The 13,891-nt window shown below is 47.5% G+C and overlaps 1 protein-coding gene across 1 annotated transcript in view; it reads right to left on the bottom strand.

Annotated features, from left to right (window-relative positions):
• TEK (TEK receptor tyrosine kinase) overlaps positions 1–13,891 on the bottom strand; it is a 542,264-nt gene that overhangs the window by 17,240 nt on the left and 511,133 nt on the right. The window contains exon 22 of the mRNA XM_085641331.1: positions 573–672. Within this exon, the coding sequence (XP_085497457.1) occupies positions 573–672 (100 nt within the window). The remainder of the gene's footprint in view (positions 1–572; positions 673–13,891) is intronic.

Raw genomic sequence — 13,891 nt, forward strand, 5'->3', positions numbered from 1 at the left:
TAGCATGGTTAAAAGATGGATGGGTGAACAGATGGATAGATAGTTGAAAATATGGGTGGATGAAAGTGGATGTAAGAATGGAATGGTAAAAAGATGGATGAATGGGATAAAGAAAGAATGGATGTATGGAATGATGAAAGGATGGATGGATGGATGGAAGGAAGCATGGATGGCTGGAAGGCCAGGAGGATGGATGGAAGGTTGAAAAGGACTCTTCTACAAAGGTTCAGATGGATTTATTCGCTTGGTGGAGAGTTGGTCAAGAGGTGTATTTTATATTCCTGGCTATTCCTTTGCTTCCTATTCACGCATACTAAATGAAAGAATGTTTATAAGGACTGGTCTGGCAGTGTTCGGGAGCAAGGTTTACTTACATCAGTTGTAGCAGATTAGCAACACATTCCAATAGAAATTTGCAGTGAGCTCTAAATCAGGGCTCATGCTAAAATGCGTGCCATTGTCATTTGTGATGGTTTTAGCAGTTTTTCTAGAGTGTAAATGAGACACTTAATTTTGCTACATGTGTATACTTCCCTTGATGACATTACAAATTCTAGTGTGTTCCCTCTTACCTTTCTTTCTTCTAACATCCTATTTAATGACACCAGGATCTGTGCAAACGAAGGTCTTTCATAAGGTTTTTCTCGCCAGCACTGTCTCATCAAGTCATACCTTTAAAAAAAACACAAAAAACCTTTCAGGTGAAATTCTGTTATGTTGCCATCCAAACATTTGTGAAGCATCTACGATATTATTGAGAATTAGATTTGAAATTAGGTTTTTTACTAGAAAATCAAAATGCTGCTGCGTTCATCAATTATGGATTGGTAGCTCTTCACCTGTTAAATTCTCATATGAAAAAATCTCCCTGATACAGACTTCTAGTCGCATATTCCTTACCTTTAAATTACCCCTCGACATCGCACTGGATATGGAATTTTTTTCTTGAGCAGTACCCCTGCGCGCAGGTTGGTGGCATCATTGCCATAGTCCGCGCCGAAAGTGAAGTTTGCCGTGCCTATATTGGTGCCACCCAGGCACGCTAACATCAGTTTTTTTCTTCCCCCACCCCAGTCAGCACAGATTCGGTAAGAGCTACCCCTTAGTAATTTTTGACTAAACTTTTTTTTTCATGTTTTGTCGAAGTCTTTTGAGGTCTTACCTCCTGGTGTGGCAGAAATGTCATCCAAAAAGATCGGCTGCACGCCGTGCAGCACCGGTCACCGACAGATGCCGGTGATGGACCTACAGTTTGTTTGCCATTGGTTCCTCAGGTGGGACTATAATGTAAAGGCCTGTTCTGACTGCCGCACCATGCACCCGAATGCCTCGCCAGAGCGCTCCCTCAAGTTTCTAGTGGCTTGATGCATGGTGCTGCGATGATCAAGTTCCCAGGCGAGAGGAAGGTCGGGCAGTGGTTGCGGAGTCCGAGGTTGTCGTCGCATTCCAACTCATCGAGCCACTCTGGTAAGCCCCACAAGAAGATAGAAGTTGAAGCATGCTTCGACTTTACCTGGTCCGTCAGTCACTGAGACGAGGGAGTATCGCCTCTTGAGGCCTGGCTCCACGGTCGAGGCAGCATCTGGCCAACTCTGTGCCTCCCCAGATTTCCCAGTGCCGAAGCGACCCCAGCCAATTAAAATAATGTTATGAGGCCAAGCACCTCATATTTCGGTGGCATGTTCAATCCAGCGTGCCTACAGGCCCCACGGGCTGGGGGGGGGGTGGGGGGGCCTACATGATCCACGTCAGTAGCTCCGGCACCGTTCGGGCTCCAGGGATCCACAGATGGATCTGGATTGGTGCCGGTCGTGCTACCTCGACCTTTCCCGAAGCCGATCCTGAGATCGACATTCCTGGCTGTGCCATCCCCATCCTCATCACCGACTCTAACCCGAAGCCGGAGGGGTGTCGTCCGACGCCGTCTGCAGTGCCTACTGGAGCCATGCCGTCCAGGCCAGAACCTCAGCCGTATTCTTATGGGCTAGGACTCGGGAAGGAATTGTATGGGTTGCTGGACCCTGAAGAATACAAGCCTTATGAAAAACAAGTGAACTGATGTGAGGATCTGGGTGAAGCCAGTGGATTGGATAGTTTTCCAGATACTGGCATGTATTCTCTTCCTACCATGGATCTGGAAATGAGGGAGCTTCATTCACAATGGTGGTGCAGAGGGTGGCTGAGGTCCTGAACCTTGGTTCGCCCTCAGTGACAGTCAAGACTAATCCTTATACAGTTGTATAAGTGCTTGCTGCCAATGGTCCCGGGGAAGGCTCGGGCTGTGCTCTCCTAGGCTGTTGCCAGTGGGATGGATTCGTTGAAGTTCACCTTTCGATGTGGACTTGACACCACCGACGCACTAGGCAGATCGGTTTCATCTACAGTGGCCCTGCGACTCCACACCTAGTTGAGGACTAGTGGCTTTTATAGGGGATGTCCACACATCACTCATGGACATTCCCTTTGATGCCTCCTGTCTCTTCGAAGTCTAGGCGGATTCGGTGCTGAAGTGCTTTAAGGACAGTAGGCCTACAGCCAGGTCCTTGGGCCTTTCCATGGCCCCTCGTTACTCTCAATCTGCCTTTCATGGCTACTGAAGGGACGTTGAGCAATCTCCTTATAAGCCCAGCCACTGCGGCACACAAGCTTACCTGCGTCTGTGTGGACGTGGGTCCTACTGACACCATGGGTTGGGTGACTAGTGGTCGGGTCAGTCAGCCAGCCCCTAGCAACAGCAGCCTCCAAACATTCCTAGTCTGCCCATTAACCATCATTGGCACCCAGTGAGCGGCAGGATCCGCCATGACCTGCCCCTCTGGCAGTCCATAACATTGGACAGGTGAGTTTTACAGATTGTCAGAAGGGGCTACTCCCTCCCCTTCTAGACTACCCCTCTCTCCATCCCAACTACATATGACCGGCTGACGGAGGACCACCTATCTCTTCTCCAAGAAGTTACTCTTTTTGCCGAAGGAGCCATAGAGAGTGTGCTGATGTCAGAAGTGGGTCGTGGTTGTTATTCCTGCTACTTTCTATACCCAAAGAGGATGGAGGCCTTTGTCCTAACCTAGACCCGCGCTCTCTCAACTTCTTCCTCAAGAAGGAGAAGTTCAAAATGCTCAAGTCCTATCTGCTCTGGCCCCAGGAGACTGGATGGTAGTGTTTGACTTGCAGGACACATATTTCCATTTTCCCGTCCTGCCTGCCCACAGGCGTTACCTGCAGTTCATGGTGGACTACGAGCACTTGCAGTTTGCCATACTCCCCTTTGGCCTCACCAGTGCCCCTCGGGTGTCCACCAAGGTGATGTCCGTGGTTGCAGCTCATCTGTGGAGATCAGGGGTGCCAGTCTTCCCCTAATTTGAAGACTGGTTGTTAAAAGCGGGATCGCCCCAGGCTGTTGTCTCCCACCTCCAGACTACGGCAGACCTCCTGCATTTGCTGGGGTTCATTATCAATGGGCTGAAGTGGCACCTGACTCCCACTCAGATGCTCTCTTTCATTGGAGCAGTTCTGGACACTGCAGTTTCGGGCCTATTCTCCCGAAAGGCAAGTCCAGGATATTCAGGCTATGATACCGATGTTGCAGCCTCTCCAAGCACTGTCACAGTACTCTGCCGGGTCTTTCTTGTCAGCCCAGCTGGACGGCTGATCCCAGATGAACAAAACACAGCCCACATTGTATGGTCTGTGTGCGAAAGTATTCTGCCAGCTGAGCTCCCTGCTTCACTTGTGTCATGTGAAGCTAGATGGGCTCACCTAGAACTTTGGTTTGATAATGAGTGTAATTACCTTTATTGAACGTGTTCAGCCCCTCCTGAATTCAGCCTGTTAAGTCAAGTGAAGCAGGTGATATCAACATAAATATAGAATACTCTTCTTTCCTTTAACTTATTGTTTTTTCTAGAAAGACATCTCGTTTCAACCTGAATTAACCTGGAATAAGTCTATTTATTTAACACATCAGTGTACTACTGTAGCTCATCAAAGAATTAAAGTCAAAGCACTAATGGGAGACCAAGATACGGATCTAGTGGCTGAATTACACAATGTGAAATGAGGAAACTTGGATTCAGTCCCAGGTTCCCCTCTTGACGAGTTTATGTGATCGGAGGCAACTGACTTATTCCACTGTGCCTCCTCTTCCTTTATTGTCACATTTGAGAGCAAATTGAAATACAGATGTTCAGGATTTACACATTTCAAGAACCTCTTTTGTATATGTTTTAATAGACTCTAATTTTGGTTTATGCTTAATAGTAGCCTAGGCGACGAATAGGCTACTCACGGCAACTGGCTTGCCCGTTGGTTCACTAGTGGCATTGGCGTCAGAGCGGTGGGGGAGAGGAGCATGATTTAAGTTGATATGTAGAATCTACACAGCCAACCCAGACCCTTAGCTCAGTTCTTCCTAGGAATTTGCTGGGTTGTGCACATCTAGGCACCCTGAGAAATATGGTGAAGGGTCTCTACATATTCACTGCTGCAGGGTGTACAGGCCTAACTGCCACCAGTGTGCATTCATCAATGACACCTTACAGGGCCTGGCCTTCCCCATTCACAAAGTCCTCCATCTGATAGAGACTTATAGCTGCAGATTACTTACCTTTGAATATTTCCCAGGCATCAGACTGGATCCGGACTTTTTTTTAGCAGTACCCTTCCACACCGGATAGGTGGCCTCTTTCGGCTCAGCATTGACATTTGTAACTCAGGCATGCCCAAAGAGGTACACAAGAAATACACAAGTGGAGTTTCAAATATTTACTGAGGCAACTGGAACCTTGTGTAAAATATATGCGCTGCAATGATTAATAGAATGAACAAGCAGCAGGCAACTTCCTCCTCAAACCCTCGGTCAACAAGAGCAAAATCGCCAACATATCGACCGATATCCCTCCTTCCTTACTCTGCCAAGGTGTTGAAAAAAGCCATTAAGAAGCACCTTTCTGACCATCTTGCCAAATACCGGCTTCTCGACTCTACACAATCAGGATTGAGACCCCACTACAGCAGGGAAATCATTGTAATTGGAGCAACAGGTGACATCCAGAAGATCCTCGACTGAGGGAAAACCTCCGCATTCATCCTCCTAGACCTTTCAGCAGCCTTTGACACTGTCTCCCATCCCATTCTGATCCAACGACTCCACAAAATCGGCTTTCAGAGACATGCCCTCGAGTGGATCTGCACCTTCCTCCCTGGAAAAACCCACACCGTAATCATGCCCCTCTACTCCTCGGAAGCACAAGAACTCATTTATGGAGATCTGCAGGGCTCCTTGCTCAGCCCAATGCTTTTCAGCATATACATGACCCATGGGCAGACGTCATACATACGCACAACATAAATATCCTCACATATGCTGACGACACACAACTGATACTGTCCCTCTCAGACCAAACATCCAACACCAGGAATAAGTGCATTGCATGCAAGGCTGAAGTCCAGTGCCTCAAGCTGAACATGTACAAGACTGAAGTGGTGGTCTTTGGAAAAGACCCCTCGCCATGTGGCTCCACCTGAGGGCCTACAGCACTCAGACCCACCCCATGCCCAGATCACAAACAAGAAACCTCAGAATCATTATAGATAATAAATTGGAAATGGCAGCCCAAGTCAATACAGTTGCCTTATCCTGCTTCATCTCCATGGGAAAGCTGAAGAAAATCTTCAAGTGGCACCGGCCAGCACAAGGAAAACTATCACAGATCCCTCATCACTAGCAGACTTGACTATGGGAACACCATGTATGCAGGAATAACCAATTTGCTCTCAAGAAGACATCAGACCTTCCAGAACAAGCAACAGTCAGACTAATCCTTAACGTCCCATGCCAAGCCCACATCACACCATAACCCAAGGAACTCCTTGTAGGAAGCTGGCTTTCTATATAGTGAACTAAAATGAAGTACACTGTGCAGAGAGTCCAGTGGTTCCCCAATTGATTTACAGAGGCTAAAGTAGATAATACTAACACTCTCTTTTGTGGTACTGTCGGCGAGAAGTTAGGCTTATCAGAGGGTACTGCTAAGCATTTGTTGAACTCACAGAGACAATAAATAAGACACACACTCAAAGAATAAATCCAAGACCAATTTAGAAAAATTAAAAATATTATATATATTTTTCAAACTCAAGAACTTCATTTAAAGGTAAGTACAGTTTTCAATAATAAATATCCACAGGTAAGTAAACGGTCAAACCTGTGCGCTATAATGCACAATACAATCCTCTGGGAGGAAAAGTCAAAGATACATAAAGATGGGTACAGTCAGTTTAAGGGGTTCACCTTTTGGGATCAGAATACTAGTGGGCCAAGGTTCAAAGTACTACCAGCAGTTGTTCAGGAACTGCCATGGATCAAATGGTAGCGGGGTGCTGGTGAGGCTGGTAGCTGGCACGCTACGGAGAAAATGGGTCACCTGAAAAGAGGCTGCACAGGGGGAGCTTGCGGCAAGTGCAGGGGTCTCCCAAATGGGGGATCAGGCCGCAAGGGATCTTTTAGCACGCAGACACAGCCGATTCGTCGGGACCCAGGCCGAAGGGCTCGGGAGCAGAGTCGTTAGGTGAGCTGTGCTGGTGCGCAATGATGCACCTCGTGGTCAGGGACAAACAGCTGGAAGGGGAGAAATCAAGGCAGCTGGACCACTTTCGAAGTGGGTCTCAGTGATGTGGATTTCCCTCGATGGCTGCTTGGTCCTGGTGCAGTGAGAATCTGGACTGGACTCTCTCTGTTGGTGTTTGGTGCAGGGTGTTCGGTACCTCGGGGGGTTGGTACTGCACAGCTCTAGTTGCTCCTGGTGTCTTCACACTCGGTGGGGAGAATCTGACCTTCCAGAGCCCAAGTACCTTCTCCTGGTCATCTGGGGCGTCGGGATGGCCAGGGAGCTGTAAGGCGGTGGACCGGACTCTGCTTGTCGGTGTCTGCAGACTACAGGGCAGTAGCTTCCCTACTCCAATGGAGACATTTGGTGTTTGTCGAAGTGCTTGCAGGCTACCGAAGGCTTTAGTAGTTTTCCAGCTTGCAGGACAAGCCACTCTGTATCGCTTGTGCAGAAAGGGCTGAGGACAGCCATATTTTGCACAAAAGTCCAAAGTTCTGCTGCAGCTAGCGCAAGGCAATACTCTTCTTAAACCTTCTTCTGTTGGTCCATCCAGTCTGAGTTCTTGGGTTCAGGGGTGCCACCTAAATACTCAATTTAGGGGCGTTTACGCGGAGTTACAGGTAGTGGCCAATGGGCTTCCTGCCTTAGGGTGTCTACACCCTCTATATGACCACTTCATGTGGGAAGTGGGCATAACCCGGACCCTAGAAGGCTCATTCCTGCCAAAACAACTTGGAGGAATTTGAAAAGTTGGGTCCACCTCAGCTGGCCCGCCCTAGGGATTGTTCTGGCTGAATGTGGGCACACCTCCTAATGTAACTAATTTTCCACCCAGTCTTGCCACCAAAAAGTGGGATGAGGACAGAGGGCTGGGCAACTTAACTATCTGGAGAGGCCAGGGGTCGCATAACAAAGGCAGCAGGGCCTCTGAAGCTACCCGCCCTGAAAGGTCCATCCTGCTTGGAGGAGGTGTGAACACCTCCGCCCAGAGCAGGCTTTATTCCCGACCTTCGAGTCCAAAGGCTCTCACCTCAAGAGGTAAGAAACCTTTAAATGGTGGCTGGCTGGTCGAGACCAGTCAGTCAACACACTAGTAGTTGGTAGGTTTTCAGGGGGCACCTCTAAAGTGCCCTCTGCATGCATTTAATAATAGAGACAGCAATGGCATCAGTGTGGGTTTATTAAGATTAGGTGTTTTGTACCAAACACCTTGGGGTACAGTGAAGCCATCATGTAACTGGGGAACTCGTAATCACGAGTTTCCAGCCCATATACTTGTCGTGGCTTCCCTGCATTTGTGATATTTAAGGCTGAACATAGATACCACAGGGACACATCCACTCAGGCAGAAATGCCCGCACATGGGTATAGTGCACCTTGCCTTCGGGCTGCAAGGCCTGCTGTTGGGGTGACCACATGCAGTGTTTTGCTAGCATGGCACAAAGTGTGCCATTTAGAATCTTTGGTTTTCTCTGCACCTAGACACGCAGGCTGCAGTGGCAGTTTGCATGAGTGTGGTAAAGGGTCCCTTAGGGTGGCACAATGCGTGCTGCAACCCTTAGGGACCCTCGTTAGACCCAATGCCGTAGGTACCAAGGGTACCACTTACTAAGGACTTACAAGAAATCCTAAAGGGGTGCCAGTTGTGGAACTGTCGTACAGTTTAGGGAAAGAACGCTGGAGCTAAGGACCTGGTTAGCAGGAACCCAGCACACTTTCAGTCAAAGTTGTACCAGATACCAGTCAAAAAGTGGGGGGGGGTAACCATGTCAAAAGGGGCACCTATCTACACAATCCCCCTCCAAACGAAAGAGGATGAGACTAACTTTTCTCAAGAGAGTCTTAATTGTCAAAGTGGGAGAACCGGGAAAGGCCATCTGCGTTGGCATGGTCAGTCATAGGTCGGTGTTTCACTGTGAAGGCCATTCCCTCTAGGGATATGGACCACCTCACAAATTTTGGGTTTTCACCGTTCATCTGCATAAGCCATCTGAGAGGTCTGTGGTCCATTTGAACAAGGAAATGAGTCCCAAACAGCTACAGTCTCCGCATTTCAGAGACCAAACCACAGCAAAGGCTTCCCTCTCAATGGCACTCCAGTGGTGTTCCCTGGGGAGTAACCTCCTGCTTATAAAAGCAACAGGCTAGTCATGGCCATCAGTATTGGTTTGGGATAGGACTTCTCATATTCCTTCCTCTGAGGCATCAGTCTGCACAGTGAATTGTCTAAAGCAATCTGGAGCTTTGAGAATGGGTGCCTTTTGACAACTAACTGTCTAGTTAACCTTTTTAGGCATTTTCTTGGAGCTGAGTTCTGTGAGGGGTGCCACAATGGAAGCATACTCCTCCGCAAACCTCCTGTAATACCCAGGCAAGCCAATGAATGCCCTGATTTGAGTCTGAGTTGTTAGAACTTCCCAAACCGGAATAGTTTGGATTTTGGGCTGTAAGGGTTGAACTTAGCCTCCACCTACCAGGTATACAATTGTGCCCTGCCCTATCTGGCATTTTGGATACCTTGATAGTGAGGCCTGCAGTCTGCAGGGTCTGCAAAATCTTGCCAAGTTGGATCAGGTGATCCTGCGTTGGAGAACTAGAAACAGCAGTCATAACGATATGCTGCACTAAAAGCTTGCAGCCCAGGAAGGACTTGCTTCACTAACCTTTGGAAGGTGGCAGGGGCATTCTTTAAGAAAAAGTGCATAAGAGTGAACTGATAATGCCCATCTGGAGTGGAGAATACTGTCTTTCCTTTTGCTCCTGGAGCCAGCCCAATCTGCCAGTACCCAGATGTCAAATCCACAACACAGGCCCTGCTTGCCAGAACAGCCACATTCATTTTCACCAACCTTATAGACACCTTTACTCAGCTGGACTCTTACTAGCCCACACCCTGTGCATACACATAATCAGAGCAGGGGGATCTGCCTTCTCATTCTTGGCCCCTAAAGCCTGGAATGACTTTCCACATCACATCAATGATCCTCCTCTCTTCCTGACTTACACAAGAAGCTAAAGAACTGGCTCTTCGAGTAAGCCCACCAGGCTGTCCCCACACACCTGCTGTAAGCGCCAGGATACCCTCATAGGTGATTAGCATGCTACAAAAATACAGGTAAAATAACATTTATGTGGTTGCTGCCCATCTTCGGAAGTCAGACATACATGTATTCCACTTGACGACTGGCTGCTAAAGGCGGGCTCACTGCTACTAGTTGTAGACAACCTCCCAACAATGGCCAACATCCTGACATCATTGGGAGTTGTCTATCAGTGAGCTAAAGTCTAACCTGAATGTTCATTGGGGTATTCCTGAACATGGTAGTATTCAAGGCCTTTCCACTGGGGAAGTAAGTCCAGAACATTCAGGATATGATCTCAATATTTCGGGGGTCAGTATAGTGTCTCTTTGAGGATCGCTATCAGGCTTCTTGGTCTTCTAGCCTCGTGAATCATCGTCATCCTGAGTGCCAGGTATCATATGCAGGCCCTCCAGTGGATTCTCAGATTACTGTGGGCCCAGTTTCAGAGCTGCGTCTCCAACTCCATTCAGATCTTGAAGGAGATGGCACATAGAAAGAAATGCCTCTTTTTGTACGGTCACCCCCAAGTTTTTGGACTGATGCAGCTGGTCGTTCGACTCAGAGTGCCCTGAAGACTGCTAGCAATCCTCAGTGCTTTTGTCCTTACTTAAACTGGTATGTCGAATTGGCTTTTACCCAATTGGCTGAGCTAACTTATCTGAAAGCCCTGAGTAAACAGTATATAAGGCACGTAAGTTAGAGGGTTCCCCCAGGGATTGCAGCGCTGATTATTCCATCCTGGGTGGGACACAAGTAAACCGAGACCCCCAGCCCACCATTTGCAAGTTGGAAAAACAGTTTTAACTGCTGGCCCGACTTTGCCATTGAAAGCAATGGCAAAGCCAGACTTTTTGTGTGTAAGTCATGTTTACAGCAGGCCTATTGAGTCATATGGCAGGGTGCAATAAATTCCATGGGTGGAACAATTTTACATGTTCTGATAGTAAAAACGCAGAACTGAATTTTTTACTGTGGAAAGGTTTGGTTGGCCAATTGGTAAGTGCAGAGTTACACGCTGACTCCTCTGCTGTGCTAACTCAGGAACAGTGAGAACAAAGTGGGCCATTCAAGGTATCAAACAACTCATTACATTAAGCTCGACTTGATTCTCAGGTTGGCATTAATTTGACAAGTTGCAGTGTACAACTTTAGCAAAGTTGCCGCTTCTTTGCCTTCAGTCCCCGGTACCCATGTTGGTTGCGTCCGGAGTTCTGACACTAAAACAGCGTACCACCTTCTAGGAGAGGTGTACTAATGACTCCTAGGAAAGGATTCAATAGGGCCCTGCTCTGGAAGGAGGTGTTGCCTCCCTCATTCCGGAAGTAACACTGGTGTTGGCCCAAAAGCCAAGCTTCAAAGGAGAAGCCGCCTTTGAAGTGCAAATGGGTAAAACTTGGGAGAGGGGCTGCTCCTTTGTTCAGGCAGACAGGCCGACACTTGGGACAGAAGAGGGGAAACTAGTTGCCAAACCAGTTTTCCAAAGGCATGTAACCTCCTTAGGCACACCTATTGGTTGAGCTAGGGAGCTCCACACGGCGAGAGAGAGGTCCTGACATATTGGAATGGGGGAGAATGGTGCATCTTGGGATGCCCAGACACCACGTTTTGCAGGAAGTGGTCATTGGTGGGAAGGAACCTGGAAGCCTAGTGGCTACCAGCCGCATCTTGCCCTTTGGGCATTTCCTGAGCATAAGTAGGACACCCTGAACTCAGATCTTAACTGGACTAGAAGAAGGACTGCCCTGCTGCACTGTGGAACCAGCGAAGAGAGTTTGCACTGAGGTGTAGTGCAGCTGGAGATTAGGGGCTATGACTGCTGTGTCCTGCTTGAGGAGAAGTCATCTCCAGAGCACAGCCAAAGTCAAGAGACTCCAAAGGTCAGTGAGCTGCTGGTCTCCTGTTCACAGCAGGGGGACAAACTAGCTGAGAATACTGCTGGGCAAGTTGGTTGCCCAAAGCCTTCAACCCCCCCACCAACTGCCGCCATGCAGCACCATGACTCAATGCACAAATTTGCACCTGAGTTTGCTAAAATCAGGAATGTTGACGAAGTACAGCTGGGGCCCCCAGTGGAAACGTTATTGATCCAAGAAGGATTGGCCTGTGACCTCGATACTGGGTGACCGGTAGTCCAGTGGTGACTGTGTTTCTACTAGCACCAAAAGGACTTTGAGGGATGTCGACCCTGTGACCAGGACCACAGCAAAACCCCTGTCGACGCATCACATCCGCAGCATCCTTTGAGTATCTTGAGCATCCTTCATCCCTTGTATCGTTGAATATTGTTTATCACGCATGCGATACAATGCATGCCATTACAATGCGGTCATTACAACAACCGTGTTGTTACATCACATACCATTACAACGCAAGTCATTACAACGACTTGCTGTAGGGGGCAGAAGGTGTTGGATTTAAATCCAACACCTTCCGTACTGTTGCATAGACTGGAGTTGGAATAGTAAATTATACTATTCCAAAATCGAGCGCCCCCACTATAGCAAGTCGTAATGATTTACGTTGTAATGGTATGCGATGTAACAACGCGGTTGTTGTAATGAACGTGTTGTAATGGCATGCATTGTAAAGGCATGCAATGTAACGTGGCCTATTCCTTGCATCAGGACCACTTCCATAGGAAAGTTCTGCAAAGGATAAAAGTGCCTGGGACTGACTAAAGACTGCTTCACATGTTGAGGTTAACTGTTTCAGAGGACCTAGCTGGTCCCGCTGATTGAAGCTGGTTGCCTAAAGTGACTCCAAATGACAGCATTCCAATCAGCCCAAACTTTTTGGTGAAAGTTTTTTGAATTTGCCAATGCCTGTAAAATTCTTTAGTTTACTGTACCTTGTAAATTATATATGTCCAGAACCCTCCAATGGAACTTTTTCTTTGTGATGTCTAAAAATACATAAAAATACAATCTATTTTTTTAAATTGTTGTCAGATTTCTTGGTGTCTTCTCGATTTCTTCAATTGTTTTGGTTCAGTTCAAATGCTTTACAGCTGTTCCTTTTTGTAAGCTTTGCTGCTCAGATCTACAGCTACCCAAGTTTGAGGAACCAAACCAAATGATCCTAAAGGGGTTATTAAGTATAGTACACGGTAAGGTCGCACAACCACACCATATAATACACCCCATTTCCGCACAGCACAGGATTTGCAACAGTGGCTGACTAATACCAACCTGACCTGCAACAATCCACTCCTCCCTCCCCCCCCCATCCAGAGTTCACTGTTGTGACAGACATATTACTTCTGGGTTAGGGGGGTACTTTGAAGAAGGGAAGATCAAAGACGTTTGGTCTCCGGCGGAGAGTCAGCTTCCTATCAAACGTTTGGTGATTTATCTGGCCCTAAAAGCCTTCCTGCTATCCATCAAAGGGAGGCTGGTGCAGGTCCTCATGGATAACACAACTGCCATGTAGTAGTGCAATGAGCAACGTGACGTGGGGCCCTGGTTCCTGTGCCAGGAGGTTTTATGCCTTTAGAGGGGGCTGGACAGGCAGAACATATTTCTTGTGGCCAGCCACCTATTTTTATTTCTATTTATTGGCATTTTCTAAAGCGCACATCAGCCCAAATATGGCTTCCCAACACTAGAAGGCAGAGAGATTAACGAGATTTCAATGTACTGACTCTCTCTCAAACAACCAGATCTTGACACTTTCTGAAGCTGAGTTTGTCAGGGGAACTGCAAAGTTTTATGGGCAGGGATTTCCAAAGTTTGTCTGTCAGGTAAATTAAAGACCAGCCCTGCATCTGCATTTATGGATATTTTTAATCCTTGCATGCAACGCATTAGAGGATCTTAATGGCACAGAGGGCTGAACAAGATGGTGTAGTAAGTATGGGTGTGTACTGTGGAAGGCACAATATAATAATTCACGGCAATTTAAATTGAACCCTTTTTTTTGACAGAGAGCCAATGAAGTTTGGCAAGTAACTTGGAGGTGGAGTGATGCCTAGGCACCCTCATCAGCAGCTGTGCTGACATGCTTTGGACAGCCTGTAATCTTCTTAGCATGGATTGAGAAGTACCTACGTAAAGTACATTACTGTAGTTGACACGCGAGGCCACTAAAGCTTCAACAACAATATTTTGGGAAGTAATAGGTAGAAATCCTAATCACTTTCTGAAGGGTGATCAAGATGTTAATACAACCTGCTGCTAGTTTCCTGACTTGGACTTCAAAAGT

Source organism: Triturus cristatus, chromosome 2_2, assembly GCF_964204655.1.
Source record: "Triturus cristatus chromosome 2_2, aTriCri1.1, whole genome shotgun sequence".
Classification (NCBI taxonomy): Eukaryota; Metazoa; Chordata; class Amphibia; order Caudata; family Salamandridae; genus Triturus; species Triturus cristatus.